The following is an 18059-nucleotide window of genomic DNA, read 5'->3' as shown; positions in this document are numbered from 1 at the left end:
CAGCCCCTGTGCCAGGCTTGCAGAGCCATCCTGCTCTCAGGCCTGGTGAGTGCCTTTGAGGGGCTCAGCATGCCCTCCATGCCCCTTCGTGCGGGGCAGAGGTGGGCCTGGGCACTGCAGCACTAGGGGCAAGCGAGAGTGTTCCCCCAGACCTGGCACAACAGGAGCACAGTGCAGGGACTGGCGTGTCAGACTGTTTATTAATAAAAAAAGTCACAATAACTTACTCCCTTTGTCACACAAAGGGCTCAGTATAAAGAGCTCTGGGTTCCGAAGGTTAACATGGGTAAGTTAGAGATGGGTGCTCTTCTCTTGTCCTCCCCAGGGAAGCGCAACCAGCACACTGGCCACGCAGGGCCATGGCATAGAAGCAGCCACGGGCCTCTACCTGCAGTTGGCTCACAGGAAGCACAGACCAGCACAGAGGCAAACGCAGCGGATGTACTGACCAAAGGCACTGGGTGCCAGAGGGCATACAAGCTGCAGTGAAGGAGCAGAGAGAAGTGGCTGCTTCTTCCCAGAGTGCTGAAGGGTCTGAGGAGCACAAAGTGAAGCAACAGGACAGTGGCTGTTGCAGGCAGGGGCACGTGGGGCTGGCTGGAAGCAGCCCTGCCTCCCCGGCTACTGCCTAACACAAAGTTGAGCCTGGCAGAGGCAGGAGGGGACCTGGGGCTATTTGTCACACTCCAGATCCTGGGCCCCCTCAGCACCCTGGTAGTGCATCTCACAGAACTCCTGAATGCGACTGCAGGCCTCCAAGATCATCTCCTCAGGAACGGTGATCACCACACGGAAGAAGTTTGGGTACTCAAAGCACTGAAATGAGAAAGGATGAAGCTGGCAGATCACCTGGGACAGTGCTGTAGTTTTAGAGCCCTGACTTGAGGCCACATACTGTGTCAGCAAGGGAAAAGGGTCAGTGTTGGACGGCAGGGCTGGGCTATTGCTCCCTTACGTTTGGGGTATTTTTGGAGGTGTTTTTTTGGTTGTTTGTTTTGGTTGGTTGAGTTTTTTGGGGGGGTTGTTTCGGTTTTTTTTTTTTTTGTTCCATACGTATTTCCCATCTTTATCTGCGTAGACATGATGCTGCAAGGGTGACAGGCCATACAGAGTCCTTTGGACTATGCAGGACCCAGGGAATGGGCTGGAAGGAGCTAGGGAAGGATAGGACTGGAGAGTACCCAAGGACCCATCCATATACAGAGCAGGAAGGGGAGCTGGAAGGAAGTGAGCACTGGGCACAGATGTTCTCAGCCTGCAGTCCATCCTTGTGGCTGCAGGGGTGCAGGACTGAAAACAACAAAGAAAAAAACATAGGTGGGAGCAGTCCCAGGCCTCTTAGAGAGCAGGAAGGTGTAGGGGTACGTAGGGTTCAGGAACATGGTATTCTCTGCCAGCTTGAGAAATACAGAGTAAGCCTGAAGCTGAGAAGATCCTGGCAGCCTGAGGGCTACTAGTGCGCCAGAGGCTGCCAGTACCTAAGCCCATCCCTACACACAGCAGTTGGAGTTCACAGCCAGCACAAACACACTGTTGCAGACCATGGACACTGCACACACAACTCCCAGCCTGGCCCCAGAGATGAGGGCTGCAAACCTTCATTGCTTCCCTGCCCATGCTTTGGCCTCACAGCTCCCTGGGCTCTCAGCGTTAGGCTCACCGTGGCTGGCAAGCAGAACACAGACTGCTCTGAGATGAGGCGCTCCGTGAACTCCACATCATTTTCAAATTCAGGGAAATGCTCCATCTCAATCTCCACCTGCAGCAGAGTGATGTAACATGACAACCAAGGGCACCAAACCAGTGTTCCTGCTCACCCACATGACCCAGCAACTTCTCAGTCAAGTGCAGCTGTCTGCCCTCAAGTTTCGCTCATGGTGTGTGCCGTCTAGAATATAAGGCTGAAAAACAGGCAACAGCATAGGCAGAAGACGGATATGATGGTAGGAAGAAGGCTTCATCTTCAACCAGACATACGATAATCTGATTTGTGGTGTGGGGGCTTCCCATTGCCAGCTGGCTTCAAATCTGAGTAAAACAATATTGTCTTGCAAAGTACAAGTCATTAAGTTTTGTGCAGGAGCAAGTGAGAGAAGCATACTAGCCTCTACTATGTGAGAAGTGAAGAACATAGTCCAGCCATCTGAAGTGACCAAGGGACACATCTACTGCACAGGGCAGTGTGAAAATGCATGGTAATGGAGACCTGATGCTAAGGACCAGTCTAAAAGCACTGACAAGGATTGGAAACAAGACTTAGTGTGAGTGCTGATGATCTAGAAATGGCATGTCACCCTCCTTGCTTACCATGAGGTACATGGCTCCAGCGGGCCGGACAGGACGGAGGCCAGGGATAGCAGATAAGGCAGTGTAACAAAGGTCAGCATTGGACTGAAAAGCAGAAAGGAGAAATTTCAAAACAGGAGAAATTCCAGGAAGCAGCTTGGCGAATAGAAGCTAAGCTCTGGACCAGGACTATAAACAGGTTTGCCCACTGCAAATAAAAGGAACACAAATGCAAACAGCATGGGTGATCATGGCCTTGAGTGCAGGAGGTGTGACTGCGCTGAGCTCAGCAAGCTAGTGCCAGGCTTCCAACCCCCTGGGTCACCAGCTGCAGGGCTGGGATGCCTGAAACTTATTGCAGCAGTATTTCTGCCCCAATTAACCATGTTTCCTGCTGGAATTTGATTTGTCGGGCTCCCCTAGTCACAGGCAGAACTGCACCTTGAAGTGGCATGGAGAGGGATAATGAGTTTGAGGGATATGACTCCCTTCAAACAATCCATGAGCAAACTGTGCTGGCCTGTTACAGCATGGTTACCTTGAGGATGCTGAGGGTGTTGTGGTAGAACTCAGGGGGTGTTTGGTGCAAGATACGTTCCAGTGCTCCTTGGACAAGTGTACAGGGTCCTAGGATCCTTTGACTCAGTCTTACAAGGCCATCTCTGATCTGAAAAAACCATGGTGATATTCACAGCTCAGACAGTGCTTCGGTGAAGGAAAGGGACAACTATTTCTGTATTGCTACAGCTGCTCACACCCCTCCCTTCAATGAGCATACAGAGTACTACCAAACGTCTGCTTGACTATATGCTGGGTATTTGTAGAGGATTTACAGTGTCATTCTCTGTTCCACAGTTGCAGATTGTAATGCCAACAGAGACAATCTTCAGAGCTTTCCAATTTGACTCAAACCAGGCTGGAATAAAGCTAATACAAATGAAGCCAGAGCTGTTCCAAATACCCTTAGGTTTGGGCCCACAATCCATACTTTCAAAGGCAGGTAGGGACAACCAACATTAGCTCTTCTGCTCCATTCAGTTGGTCCTCTCTTCTCCCTCTTCCTCTGCAGAAAGCCCTCTAGGTCACTGCAGCAGATGGTTGTTATTCTAACACAGCTGAACAAAGAAGCAGCTAAAGCATTGGCAGTACTGCCAGGTGCTTTGTTCTTGCTTTTAAGACAAACCATATAAGAGCACATAGAGACCATGCATGGACTCCACGTGCTGGATGCAATACACATGCAGTACTTCCAGTGGAGACTGGAGCTATTTGGGAAAAGAAGGAATTAGAAGGACACAAAAAGAGTGAAGTAGCAGCAGAGACAAAGAGTGTGTTACAGCATAGATGTGAGTAGAAGGCCATGTATGGGAACAGATGGAGTAAGGAAGGGACATGAGAAGCTGAGAGGTGCAGAAAAGCATGTAAACAGTTGGGTGACACCCATGTAAGAGTAGTACATGCCTGCACCAATTAAAGCCCTGGTGATCCACACACTGAAGACACTGCAGGTCTGGTGCAGTGACAGCGACACCGCAGTTCTCACCTCATTACCAAAGATGTCTCTCCTGTCATGAATTAGGATCCAGCCCATGCGCCAGCCAGGGACAAGCCACCGCTTTGCCAAGCCACCACAGGACAAGATTGGCACATTGGTGCTGAGGGTTGCAATGGGTTCAAATTTGCAGTCATCGAACACCTGTGATGGGAGGTTGCATTAGAGCTGTCCCTGCCTCTCTCTGTGAGAGCAGTGGGGTGTGCTTGAGGCACAGCAAGGAGGTAGGCAGCGAAGCAATGGGAAAATGATGGCAAAAGCTCACAGCTTTGAGGTATGAATGTAGTTAAGTGCACTCACATGAAAGTGAGCCATTTGGGAAGAGGAAAGGAGCTGGACATGAGGGATACCCTCATGATTGTGCATCAGAGGAGTGGGAGCTCCAGGCATGGACCCAGGCACCATAGAGGGGAGTGGAGTTGTCACTCACCTCTGGAGACCTGGCTGCCAGCAACATCAGAAAGGACAGGCAGCATGGGGGTGCAAAGGATTGCACCAGACACTCACCATGTCTCCATAGATCTCATCAGCAAGGATGGGCACACACTGTCTTGATGCCACTGTGGGAGAGAGGGCATTCAGCCTGGCCACCCTTCACCCTCCATGGGAGCACGCTTTCCCTTTGCTGCAGGGCTGACTGGGCTCTGAAGGAAGCTCTGTCCCAGGGCAGAGCGTCCCTGTCTTCCTCTCTCAGACAGTGTATCCTGAGAGCCCAGGCACTGGAGATCCCTGTGAGGGCTGAGCTTAGTTCTGCTCTTGCCTGTGGGAGCAGGCAGCACATCCTCTGACAGGCCAGGGCTTGGGAAGCATAATGTTCCCTATGAACTTGCTCCCACTGTGGAGCCAGAGTGGAGAAATGAGCAATCCAAGCCACACAGAGCATTTAAGGAAGAGCAAGACACACACTCTGCATGTTCTTGCTCAGATAAAGCAACACTTTCACACTGAACAAGGCCTGCTTCCTGAGCTGGAGTCAGTCCTGAAGTGAGAATCAAAGCCCTTTAGCCATGATGCTGCAGTGACTGAGACATGGGCAGTCATACCCATATATGCACAGGCAGACTCACCTGCCAGGATCTTCTGGAGATGTCTCTTGCTGAAAACAGAGCCACAGGGATTCGACGGGTTGTTCACAATGAGGCAAGCCGTCTTCTCATCCACCAGAGACTCCAAGTGCTTCAAATCAATTTCCCAGGCCTTCTCTGGCTAATGAAGTGAAATGGAAGCAACAGCTGAGGAACTGGACTTGCCACATGAGGAGAGGTGGGACAGGGTGCCCAGGGTTGCTCATGGCATCTTCACTCAATTCCCAGGCAGCACCAGGGTATTTCTGAGAGGCAGAAATGTCAGGGCTGCCCTTTCCAGGCTTGCCATTACTTACCAAGAGGTTGTAGAGTTTGACCTCAATCCCCATAGACAATGCCAAAGTCTTGTAGAGCGAGAAGCCAGGCCGTGGCACCAGGATGTTCTGGCCTGGGTTGGCCAGCACTGCCAAGGCAAGCTCTATGGCCTGGCTGCAGCCGCTTGTTAGGATGACATCCTGCAAAGAGCACAGGGATCAGCGTAAAGCATGGCCATCCGAAGTGCCCAGGCACGCAGGGGTGCCATGGTGCCCAGGCTCTGCCAGGAGAGAGCTGCTCAGCCAAAAGGACAAGTCCTGTCTGGGAGCAGGAAACCTCCAACAGACGGGAAGCTCAGCTCCTCCTGGGGAGCGTGGAAAAGGGCTCAGAGCAGGGATGGGAGCAGGAGGGTGCTGTGGGGTAAGGCCATGGGCTAGGCTTCGGTGCTGAGGCTGGACAGGGCTGGTACCTGGGCCTCCAGCGGGGCCTCTGGGCAGGTATAGAATGCAGCCACGGCTTCCCGGCAGGACTGGTATCCTGGGGAGAGAGGAGCCAAGCTTTTAACAAACCATCTCCTTTCTATCGCTAGAGCAAGGCTCACAGCCGGGGAAACATCTTCGTTGGTGACACTGTCCCACGGTGGCAGAGACTGTCCCGGCCCCAGGCCGAGTGCAGTGCAGCCGGGCTGGGGCAGGCAGGGACACAGCCCAGGCAGGGGCAGGCTCTGCCGCCAGCACATCCCCGACACAGAGGTAACAGGAGCAGGGTGGAGGGGAGCCGCGGAGCTGCTCTGACCCAGCAGGAGGCCAAGGGCTGTTGCACGGCCTTCGCTGTTTAGTGATGGCACAGGGGCAGCCTCCCTGCCACCACAGTGTCCTGTGAGGCTGGTGTCAGCTATGCTCTGAGCATGCGCTTTGCAGTACGTGCAAACAGGGCTCATGTTGTCTGGCGGTGCCAGATCAGAAAGGAACGAAGCTGCAACCCTGAGCCCTTCTGTGTGCCTGGAACTCTGCCTCCTCTAATGGCTGTGGGGGCAAACACAGCCTCTGCAGGAGGCTCTGGGCCTCAAACAGACAACGCACGGATGGGCCCTCCGGTGTATCTAAGGGACACACGCGCTTGTGTGTGCATGGCACTACTGGAGAGGGCAGCTGCAGGGTGCTACTGGAAAGATGTCTGTGGGCTCCAGGTACCTGCTGTGGGGTAGGAGCTGGCACACAATTTCATTCCACTCTCACAGGAAGAGCTTTGTCAACTTACCAACAGATGGAGCATAACCATTGCAACGTCCTGAGTCCAAAACCTCCTTCACAGCCCGTGTGACCTCATTGTTCGTGGGGAGGTTTCCAAACACCGTTGGGTCTCCTTTTTGAGATTGAAAAACAGTGAAGTTCTCAGTGATGTGTGACAGGCCGAGCTGTGTGGTTGTCTGGCCTATCTCTGTCTGTTTGCACAAGCTTTGTGCTTCAGAGCCCTCCAGTCTGCCAGCCACACAGCAGACCCCACTGCCCGGTGGCTTTAGCCACAGCACTATGCTCACCTAAGGACAAGGAGATCATGGCTTTCTTTGGGTTGGGCTCCACCTTCATGCTGTCTACGATGGCTCGGACAGGATTGAAGGTCTTCTTTGACATTTCAGAAGCCCTGACAGCCCATCTCGGCTTCCGGCCCTTCGCCTTTCCCAGAGGTATGCTGTTCCCATTGGTCTTGAGATGAAGATCCAGCATAGCGTGTTCTCCATGATCATCATGGCCATTCACTTGGATCAGGTACGAGTCCATCCTGAGAGCTGTCAGTATGAAGTGGATTCCCTGGGCTTAGTTAACACATGCCAAACAAGGGATCTGCCCATCTGGGGACACAGCCCATGGCTCTCCATGAGAAAAACTTCTCAAAGCTGCAGACCCTACCTACTGCCTATGGACAACTCAGCAGCAGAAAGTAGGGCAATATTCAGGGCCAGGATGGAGTGAACCCTACATATATGTGAAAGCAGTATGCAGTGGGAAAGATAGAGGCACCCCTCTGTTCTAAATGCACCACTGCCTAGCATAGACTTGCTGTGCTGAGGAGAAGCAGGCCCCACTAGAGCCACAGGCCGAGTGTTAACAGCGTGTTGTAGTTACCGCTTGGCTGCAGACTCAATGTTCCACAGACAGAAGGGCCAGGACATCCTCCTCCTCCCTCTGCTATCAGCCTGCACACTTCAACCATAAGAAACGCATCCAGAACATCCCTCCAGTCTGCTACAGAAATGCAGCACTGTTTGAATCAAATCTCAGGTGCCAAAAAGGTAGTTCTGGTCCAATGTTATCAGGATGCTAATAAGGGCAGTGGCAGGGTGTAGGTTACAGGCTCTGTCAGCACAGCAACAGCCCAGCCCCAAGACCCTGGGTCAAAACACAGTGCTTAGAAAATGGTGCAAGACTAGTACAGCCAAGAGGGAAATAAAGGAGGTGGCACTGACCCAGGCAAAGGGCTTATAGCCCTGCCTGAGACTGAGTAATAAGTAAGGCACAGCAGAGGAACAGCTGCCTTTTAGGCCCCAAAATGCACACAAACGTGACTCACACACCACAGCATGCCTACCCAGAGCATGAGCCTGCCTCACCAGCAAAAGTCTTGCTTACAAACACAGCTTTCCATCTGCAGGAGGTTAGGGACCAGGCACAGGGCAGGCAGAGGCCTCCTGAGCCACCGAGGCCCTTGCTGAATATGGCATGCTATCTTGCAGTCCTGCCACAAACTGCTTATGCTGTCTGTACCACACTATTTCTCTTACCCACTGAAAGGCAATTCAGTGAACAGTGGCCCTTTCCTGATGGTAGTTACTTAGCCCCATGCTTTCAGATATTCACAACACTGTTACCCCTCACTTGCCGCAGAGACAGAGCTAAGAGGGCTGCAGCATTGCTGCCTTCAGGTGGGATTTGCCTTCTGAGCAAATTTCTCACTGCTTCAGTGAAGTTTGTACCTAGAGATGCTCCATGCTGCAGCAGTTGCTCTGCCAGCATACCTCGTTAGGCTGCTTGTAGCCATTTAGGCTGATCTAGTAGGGTCACAAAGCAAGACTTTGGCTTCTCTGCTGCTAATACCTAACACCTTCTGGGTCTCATTTCTACCGAAGAAAGGCAGCTGAAGAAACATGCGGCAGGGCCGCATAAAAACTGAGCAAAGAAAAGAGCCAAATATCTCAGTTCAGCAGCACAGCTGAGTCCCACATGCCCGGTGCAGAGTCCATCCCAGCAGAGCCTTCACACCACCCTGCAACATGGTTCTTGTGCAAGTTCTTGTGCAAAGGGGAGCTGTGGACACAGGCACAGTGGATGCCTTCAACACAGGCAAGATCTCCCCACTTCTCCCCCTGAAAGAAGAAAAGCACCAGAGCATAGCACATTACCTTCTGCAGCAAAGAGGGAGCCACCAGTACACTTGGGGGTCCAGTCCCTACTTTTCATCCAGGACAAATCCCCTTGAGAAGAAATTCCTGCAGATTCTTGCCCATGAAATAAGCCCCAAAACTGGGCGTTGGGACTGAATCGTTTGGCCATTGGCTCCCAGGGAGGGCTGCTCTTCCCACCCAAAACCACCCTCTCCTCCCCATTGCACTGTGTTCAAACACATAGAACATGCCTGTGCATTAACTCTTTCTGGGAGCAGTTGAAGAGGGACACAGCTTGGCTTCCTGGATGCCCTGGCTGTCCCCGTCAGCACCATTTCACTCAGAACTCAAAGGCTGTGGGGGCAAATCTGCACAGAGCCCAGGTAGCCCAGCCCTAGCATCTTGTAATGCACCAAGAGTGAACTGATGGAACCCAAAGCTTGTGGAAGACATCAGTCTGTCCTGATCTCAAAGGCTCTGTGCTCCTAATGCACTGGCTGAGAAAGGAGAGTGGTGGCGTCATTACAACAGGAGACATCTTCCTCCATAGGCTGAAGGGAGGCAGGCACTTCCCTAGCTGGTGTCTTGGAGGAAGCAGGACCTGAGCAGTTAAAGGAAGCTCAAGTTGCTGTGGGCTTGGTGAGGCTTGGTTGGGTTTTCTTTTTTTTTTTTTTTTTGCTGGAAGATCCAAGCGAACTCCTGATTTTGACAGCTAACAGAAATGATGCAACTCTTCCCTTTCTGATGCAAAAGGACAGATGACACCATTCCCAGAAGGCCCTTTTTTGCTAAGTGATGTGAAATCCATGCCTTCTTGTCCCTTTCCTCCTGCAGGCCTGGGATAAATGAGAGCCTTCCTGTCTCCCAAGGGCTGCTCCAGGTCCTCCCTTACTTGGCAACAAATGGGCAGAGACCAGAGAGCTGCTCAGGGACAAGAGGGAACCTTGGAAACAGACTGACGCCTTCTCTGCGCAGGGCAGCGGTCACTGTAACTTTGCCTGTTTCCTCCCACTGCTTGTGGCTGGAGGAAGCACCACGCGCACTCAACCTGTGTTCACCACACCGGTGACAGGGCTGCACCTCCTCAGGCGCAGCAGTGGCCCCTTCCCTCCGCACTGGGGTGATGTGGGAGCTGTGACCCACCAATGACCACACTAAGCAGTGCTGCAGCGGGCACTGCTGAGGCTGCAGGAGGCTTGGGCTGGGGGCAGCAAGAGGTGGTGGATGCAGCCCCCCAGCAGCCAGCCCAGGGGACTGACAAGGAACGGCACCTTTCCAACACACTTCACACACAGGCTCTTGTGCCAAAGCTGCGTAGGTCCAGACTATTTGCTTTCCTCTTTTTACAGAAGCCTGACAGGAGCGACCTTCAGAAGTCCAGGCAGGCCCTGTCAAAGGACCTATGGGTTATTTTCTTCCTTCCCATCTCTTGCCATGCTGCAGCCCTGCCAGGGTTAAATGTGGCATTGGGAGGCCTCAAGGACGATGCTGAATGTTCTGCCTAGCAACAACCCTGAGCTGATGCAACCAGCTCTACCGTAATACTGCACGCAGTAGTGGGGTTCAGGGGAGGGCATGGCAGAGCCCGCTGCCAAGAGGGCTCTGGAGGCAGAGATAGACTCAGTTACATAAGGCTGAGCTCCTGGCCAGAAGCAGGGAGGAGGACAGGGGTGTACAGTGGGGTCAGTGTGTTTCTCCTGCTATTGCTATACCTTTCTCGTCTCTGCATGACTCCAGACCTCTGGGTACTCTCACAGAGGGTTTGCAGCCCACCATGGTACAGAGCCTCCCAGGGCTGAAGCCGGAGCGCACAGCTCAGCAATTCATATTGTACAAATCTGACTGAGCACCCCTCCTGTGGAGCACTGACAGAGGTGGCCGAGCCCTGCACTGCCTGTCCTGGCTGCCATGACGGCCATACCCCAGCAGCCCTGACCAGCCTCCCTGCTGCAGTGTGTTCCTCTTCCTCAGCAGCCCTCCCCACAGGTCACCACCTCTTCCACTCCCTCTCCCTGTGTAGCTTGAGAAATGGATTGTCATCTTTTCTCACTGGAAGGAGGTACTGGTGATGGCTTCAGCGTGGCTTTGGTACTGCCTTGCTCTAGTACCAGCACTGCCCAAAACCCCGTTCCTGTGAACAGGGGCCAAGCCAGCAAGAGCAAGAGGATCCCTCTCCCAGGACCAGCCACAGTTACAAAGAAGGACTGACACTTGGAGCACAGGCTCAAGCATCTCTGCGCCAAGAGACCTGTGTTGCTGTCAGGCTGCAGGTGGGACACCCATCAGTGGGGTTTTGACCGTGTGCCCTGCTCCACGGACAGACGCCTGCTGTGCTCTGCAGAGATCCCCCAGGGTCAGTGACGAACCAAGGCACCAGCCACCTCCTCACACTTTGAGTTTCAGGCATTTCTGTCTGCTCCGTTCTGACACTGGCACAGCCCCACCCAGTCCAGGGTTGGTATCCACAATATGTGTGTAGCCTAACCTCGGGGCTTTGCATTTCCAGTTGAATCAGCATTTAATAACCAAGTATGTGATTTTTCCTTTTCCTTCCTTTTTTTTATCAACTTACTGTTAATCTCTCATTTAGAAGATCAAACAGCCACAAAGCCTCCTTGGCTCTCATTAATTTTGTGACTGCCTATTAATGCCCACAGCATATTTATAACCCTGGAGCAGGTTTCCTGAAGTGCAGGAACAAGCCTTGCCTGTTACAGGTCAGGCCACTCTGAAAATGCACACATTCACAGTTAAATCTGCCTGTGGTATGGGCAGGGCTGCTATGCTAAACCTACATATATCTGCATGAATCTCTGATTAAGCCATGATGATGGCCCTGTCTCCAGCAATCTGAATTGCCTGGCATTCACCTGAAACAAAGCACAACCCCTGTCATCTCCTTGCATAACCAGAGCAGAAAATCAGTTCCAAGAAAAACCCAGCTAGGCCATGCAAAGCTGTGCAAGCATTGCTGAAGAGCCAGAAAGATGCCATGATCCACACAGTGACTCAAAGCCAGTAACTGAGTGACTCAAAAATGCAGTCTCTACTTCATCTGTCTGGTGTTCTTTCATTTGACGTCAGAAATAAAAACCAGAAAGGGACTAGAAGGCAGATGGCACAGAGCAGCCGTGGCGCTCCTGCCTCGTGTGAGCCTGGCTTTGGGACAGGCAGTGCTGGCATCCAGATCTGCTCTGATCACTGCACTTCTGACATTGACCAAGGTGCTCACGGCGCAGGGCGCAGCTCGGTGGGCAGGGCAGTGGCAGTGCCCGGGCTCCTGCAGAGCTCCCGTCCACAGGCCCTGCGCCAGGCTCAGAGCAGGCACCAGCGCAAGCCCCTCTGTCAAGAAAACTAGGAACGTCAACCCCAAACGCTTTCATGACCGCGACATCTTGTGGGCCTCCCACAATACCAGTGCCTGCAAATGCAATGCTGCAAGCAGGTCCCGGCTGTGCTGGCAGTCCAGATTGCCCTCCCCAGCATGGACCACTGCAGCACTGGGAAGGGAAGGAGTGAGGAGGCTATGCACACTTAGAGTGTGCCCTTGCACACTCAGCCTGGGCACTACATTCCTTGACGCTTGCTGAGAGACACAGAGCGACCTCCAGGTTTGTGGAGGGCTGGAAGCACTGGGGAGTGACAGGCTCAGAAGCCACAGTGAAAGACTTGCAGCCCTGTTACAGATGCTGAGAGGAGATGGCTGAGTGTTAATGGCTCCTGGGTACAGGCACAGCAAAGAGAAACACCTTGTCCAGCCTTGCGCTTTGCTTGCTTACATCCAGGTAAACAGCATGTAAGTGCATACCCTATGTTTGTTATGACCCCAGAGACTGGAGCTGTTGCATGCCTTGTTGTGGCAGCTGCCCCCTTGATGGCCTTGAAGCCACATGGACAGTGACCAGCTAATGGAGATGGGATGGAAAAGGGCATGGTGGCTTTGTGGGGCAAGGCAACACCATGAGCTTGCAGTGAGCAGGGTGCACAGCACCAGGCACCTTTTTCTCTCAGACCAGCCCCTCTCATGACTGAATTTGAGCCCCAGTGATGGAAATCTGTCATCTGCCTAAATTTCTGCACCAACAACTGCTCATTTCCTTACAAAGCAGTGAAAGCAGGGTGTGTGGGAGAAGTACTGGAGGGTTTTGGGGGTACCTAAATCACATCCCTTTTGCTTCAAGCTAATCTTGCTGCTTCCTGACCACGCCAGCAGCAGACAGGGAGAACATGATTCCCCTCCTTTTGACATCAGCTTTGTACAGGTTTGAATGTTGTTCAGACACTTCCCCATTTACAAGCTTTCAAGGTGTTAAAGAGACACCCGTTCTGTCAAACGGGAGGACTGGGGCAAGCTGCTTCTCACAGGGTGTATTTCTAGAGCTTTCTTTTGCTTTCCTCTGGATCCTCTCCAGCTAATCCACTTGCCTCTGGAAACACAGTGTGCAAGACTGGAGGCCTAACAAACAGCTCTGAAGGGGGACACAGAAGAATTTCTTCATGTGTCCTACATGTGACATTCCTGTTTATACACCATAGCAATGTTAGCTTTTTTCGCAACAGGATGACATTGTGGACTTGAGTTCAGTTTGTCAGTCACAATAACCTCCAGTTCTTTTCAGCAGCAGGGCTGCATCGTCATCGTGCTGCGCTCATTGTTCCTGTGATTATTTATTCATGTGGGACAATCAATAAATCTGGCTGTGGTGTCCAGGAGTGATTGTGCTGCAGCTCCCAGTTGCCTTGCATTGGAGAAATACGAGGCAGTTCATGACTTGTTCCTTCCACTTCACCCTCCAAGTTCCCAGGAAGGGCACTGAACCAGGTCAGAGCTCTCAGCCCATGGCAAACCAGGCCAGGCCATTCCCTCCCGTTTGTGCAGCAGCAGTGTTAGGAGCAGCTGGACACAGCGGAGCCAAACATAAAGAAAAGACAAGCCAAAGCAAAGATGAAAGTTAACGATGGTGTCCTCAGCTCCTTCTCTCTTCCACTGACTGCTGTTGCTGCAGTGAGAACAGGGACCCAGCATCTGTCACTGATCAAGCTCAGCTGTGGTACCTGGGGCAGGAGGGAAGTGACACAAGGCATTTTTTAGACAATTCCCCATACAGCAGCAGAAACAGAATAAGACTGACTCAGTTCTGCAATACCTTGAAGTTTGTACCTCACTTGCTAGCAGAAACACTGTAGTAAACCTGACTGCATCACCAAATCAACAGAGCAGCACTTCCCAGCTCCATCTTCGAACAAGTAATTCCAGCGCATCAGAAATTCCAAAGAAAGCTTCAGCTCAGGTTGTTCAATGACCTGAATATGAATGAAGCATTTATTTCATCCCCTCTTGTGACTCATGATTATGCAACTTTGCTATTCATGTCTCTCTCATGACAGTTAAAAGCTCTACTGAGCAAAATGGCACTGCCCATGATCCTAAAAGTATACAAAGGATTGCTGAAGCTTTTAAGCTCATCCTGTCCTTGGCAGCAAGGAGGCCTGGGTCCTGACACATGAACACGAGCGATCAACACACGCACAGCAGAAGGTGTGTGCCACAGCCTCGCTGCTGAGCATCTGCATGATCCCCAGGGCCCTTGTCCTAAGCTCCCTTGGGTCTTCCCATTTCCTAACTTATCATGATCATACGGCTCCTGTCGCCTCTATCTGAACTGGGGGTTGAAGTTCTGTTTTGTTCTGTTTCTGTTTCTGTTCTGTTTCTCCCTTACCCCAAACTAAGTGAATTTTAAGGTTACTTTTCAGATCTCTGGTCCTTCCTGGAGTCAGGCGAAATGCTGAGGAGTGCTCTCCAACACTGCTGAGGTGCACAAGCACAGCAGTTCATAGAGTACCAAATCTATAGGTTGCTGCTGTTGCTCCTGCAAGGACAGAAGGGTGAAGCTACCTCACTGTTGCCACCAATCTTACAGATGGAGGAAACACATTTCTGCATCTTACTGACCAATCTGAAGCTCTCAGGGCACACATTCACACACTGTGTCTGAGGCCTCACAGTGTAACCCTGTTTCCAGAAAAGTGTCTGTTTTCCTAAGTTCAATGAAAAGTCTTTCTTTGCAACGCTAAAGCTCTTCCAGGCAGTGTTTGGTCAAACTCCTGGATTAAATCATTCACTCTGGCTTTCCAAGCTGTCCCTGTGTTTGCAAGTTGTCTCACTGTTATTTTTCTCCCAGGCCAAACAGCCTTTCCAGAATGGACCCGGAGGAACTTGTGGGTCACTTGTGCATGGGTGAGCTCTTAGGCACTTGCCTTCACTCCTGCAACCACCAACAAAGGAGCAATTCATTGCCTGTGCTAGAAGGTGTTGGCTGTGGCAGCAGCCTCCTGGGGCAGGATGGCACTAGTCCCAACATGCAGCAGGATGTGAATGTGCATGGAAATGGTGCAGCCAGCAGAAAGGTCTGAAAAAAAGTCGTATCGTCTGAAGTGGTCTGCGGCAGACACACAGGTCTGTTTGGTTCCCTATGGATAAATACAAGGTAATGCACTTGCACGTGGCCTGCGGAGTGCTGGCAGTGGCACTACAGGAAAAACCCGAAGGTGTTCGTCACTGTCCCCAGGAGGCACAGGCTCCACGTGACCGGGCAGCTGGAGGGGCAACAACATGCAGTGTGTTGTCAGGGGAAGCACAGCACCAGGCAGGGGCAGTCGTTCTGCTGTCCCAGCGCTGTGTGGCAGCTGATGCAGGGGAGCTGGGGAAGGGCAGCTCGTACAGCGAGGGGACGGTGCTCGAGGTCTGGTGCGCGGGGTCTGACACGGCTGCGGCCCGGGTCTGCGGACAGCGCGGAGCAGCAGGACCCAGGTTCAGGAGCGCACGAGCTGAACGCCCAGGGCTCGCACCGAACTCACAGCGCAGGAAAAGGCGGCCCCCGTGCCAGAGCCGCCGGTGCTCAGCCCCCAGCGGGTGCAGACACTTGTTGCCGTGCGGGAGCACCGGGGCCCGAGCGGCATCGGGCGGGGCGGGATCGGGTCGTGCGCAGGTGCCGGGGGAGCGGCCCCGTCCCGCCCTTTGCACACCCTTCCTCCGGCCCGGCCGGAGCTGCGCGGGGATCTCGGCAGAGCCCGGACGGAGGGGCCCGGCCATGGCGGAGCAGAGCAGACCCCGAGCCCCCCCGGCGGGAAGCACCTGGGCGGGCGGGCAGTGAGGAGGGGACGGGCGGGCGACGGGCCGGGCCGGGGCTCGACGGGGCGGGCGGGGGGGCGGCTGGAGGAGGCCGAGACGGGGCGGGGATCGGGCCGGGCCGGGCAGGCGCCTGTGAAGGCTTGAGGGGAGGGGGGAAATCGGGACGGGGCGGGATTAGACGGGCGGGGAGGCGGCCGGGAGGAGGCCGGGGGTACGGTGGGAGCGGGGCGGGCAGGTGGCTGTGAAGGGCCCGGGCAGGGATCGGGACGGGCAGGAGGAAAGAGGAATGGGGACGGGGGGCAGGAATCAGGACGGGGCGGGCAGGCGGAGCGAGGGCTGAGGACGGGGGGTCCAGGCGCGCCGTTGCTATCCCCGCCGCGTCTCTCCTCAGCGCTGTGCCCGGAGCCGGGCCGCAGGGGCCGCCGAGAAGCCGCGCCGCCGCCCCGGGGCCGCTGTGGAGCCGCCGCTGCCGGTACCTGCGCACGGGCAGGGGTGAGCGGGGCGGGGCCGCGGGAGCCGCTTCCCCTCCCCCGTGCCGGGACCGGCCCGGCCCCGGCCGCCGCAGCGCTCGTGCCCACGCTCTCGCTGCCGTCCCTGCAGCGTGCTGTCAGATGGTGCAGGCGCTGCTCGCCGTGCTCATCCTGGTCTGCGCCTCCGTGTCCTGCGGGCCCCCGGGCGGCTACACCGGCCTGCCCGACCTGGGCGGCATCTACTACTACCAGTATGGCGGCGCCTACAGCGGCTTCAGCGGGGCGGACGGGGAGAAAGCCCGAGAGCTCGACCAGCGCTTCTACCTGCTGAAGCTGCCGGTTGCGAGGGCAGCGATGGCCGCGGGAGGCTGCCTTCTGGCAGGCTCCTGCGTCCTCCTTTCGGTTGGGGTTCTGCGGTTACCGCGGCGCTTCCCAGCGTGGCTGCTGCTTGAATGTGCCCTGGATGTAGTGGTCGCGATGGGCATGGTGCCTGCTCTGTATTACTACTTCCACTTTCTGCTGGAGGTTTATAATTCATCAGTGTGCAAAGAGAGAGAGCAGCTTTATCAAAGCAAAGGCTACCAGGGCTTTAGGTGCAGCCTGCACGCGGCAGAGGTTGCGGTTGGCCTGTGGGGCTGCGTGGCTGCCATGGCATACCTGCTCAGTGCAGGCCTTGCAGCCAGGGCCTACACAGCCGTTCGGACGCTGAAGCAGAAGCCAGTGCAGTTAGAATGATCCCTCCGCTCCAGCACTGGCCATGACTTTTGCCACCCTCCTTACACAGGAAGGCAAAACTCCTTACTGCTTTTCCTCACTTCTGAGCAGTGCACTCGTAATGCTGCCCCAGAGCACACACTAAACATGGGGGAGTGAAGCAGTCCCTAACCTAGATTTGCATTACTGAGTGATCAGTGGACACGAGGGTAGACCCATGGTCTGTGTCTGGCGGCTGTCCCATAGGAGAGTGTGACCATCCCGCAGCTGAACAGCAAGCCTTTCCCTCCCCTCCACTGGGGCCTTGCTCTCTCCAGTGAGATCTTGCTCCAAGTACTGCTACTACATCCTTTCTGTGGCTGAGGCTCCTTACAAAGGGCATGTGACACTTCACTGAGAACAGAGGCCCATGGCTGTGGCATCTTGTTCCTGCTTTCCTGTACGTCTGTTACAACTAAGGGCCTCTTGAACATGGTGTGTATGGAGCCATCAGACAATCCTGCAATAAACGTGCAACACGATCAATACACTCTGCCCAACCTGTGATTTGATGCCTTTCGTATTCCTGCAGAGGGCACAGTTTTGTATAAAATTGTCTTTTACAGAACTTGTATCCAACAGTTTTGCTTAAGAAGATGCCCCATGTTGGGATAATCAGACGAAAGCTTTAAGAGCTCAAAGACATGGTTTAAGATAGAAGTACATTGTTTTCAAAATACATTTATAATGTACGTGCCAGGGAAATGAGATGCTGCTCTTGCACTTCATAAAAAAAAAAAAAAGGATAAATTTTACTTTTTAAAAAACTTCTATAGGAAATTTAATAGGGAAAAGAGTAGCATTAAAGACACAAAATCGTGCCTCAGAATGAAATGTCACTTCAGAGCAGTGCCCACTTTCTATGGATGTGCATTGTCCATACGAAGGTGGATCCATCACTGGTCTCTTAGACCTGTTCTGCCCACATTAAAAAATCCCCAAAACCCAAACTAAACATGCCAGAAATGTGCTATGTCCTGGACAGAGCTCCAGTTTCAGTGGCACCAGTGGCTAAATCCTCACAATTACCAATTCCATGGAACACTGTTGAAACTAGAAATATTAAAGTAGAACAAATGCTAAATAGGAACACAACATTCAGTACTCTGGGGGTTGTTAGCTTTCTCCTCCCTTTTAGTAGCTG

The 18059-nt window shown here is 53.5% G+C and overlaps 2 protein-coding genes across 2 annotated transcripts; one reads left to right on the top strand and one right to left on the bottom strand.

Annotated features, from left to right (window-relative positions):
- Nucleotides 1–525: 525 nt before the first annotated feature.
- TAT (tyrosine aminotransferase) lies at nt 526–6959 on the bottom strand (the record flags this gene model as incomplete). The annotated part of the gene is made up of 11 exons (XM_080636493.1): nt 526–816; nt 1661–1759; nt 2308–2391; nt 2825–2953; nt 3830–3982; nt 4346–4398; nt 4906–5044; nt 5220–5378; nt 5648–5715; nt 6439–6543; nt 6719–6959. The coding sequence occupies 11 exons, from the start codon at nt 6957–6959 to the stop codon at nt 673–675; spliced, it is 1374 nt and encodes a 457-aa protein (XP_080492619.1). The 3' UTR covers nt 526–672.
- An 8692-nt stretch (nt 6960–15651) lies between these two features.
- MARVELD3 (MARVEL domain containing 3) lies at nt 15652–16897 on the top strand (the record flags this gene model as incomplete). Its single annotated transcript, XM_080638406.1, has 3 exons — nt 15652–15710; nt 16084–16184; nt 16293–16897. The coding sequence occupies 3 exons, from the start codon at nt 15652–15654 to the stop codon at nt 16895–16897; spliced, it is 765 nt and encodes a 254-aa protein (XP_080494532.1).
- Between the last annotated feature and the right edge of the window lie 1162 nt (nt 16898–18059).

This window comes from Psittacula echo (assembly GCF_963264785.1).
Source record: "Psittacula echo genome assembly, chromosome: Z".
Taxonomy (NCBI): domain Eukaryota; kingdom Metazoa; phylum Chordata; class Aves; order Psittaciformes; family Psittacidae; genus Psittacula; species Psittacula echo.
This window is presented reverse-complemented; position numbering and strand designations above follow the sequence as displayed.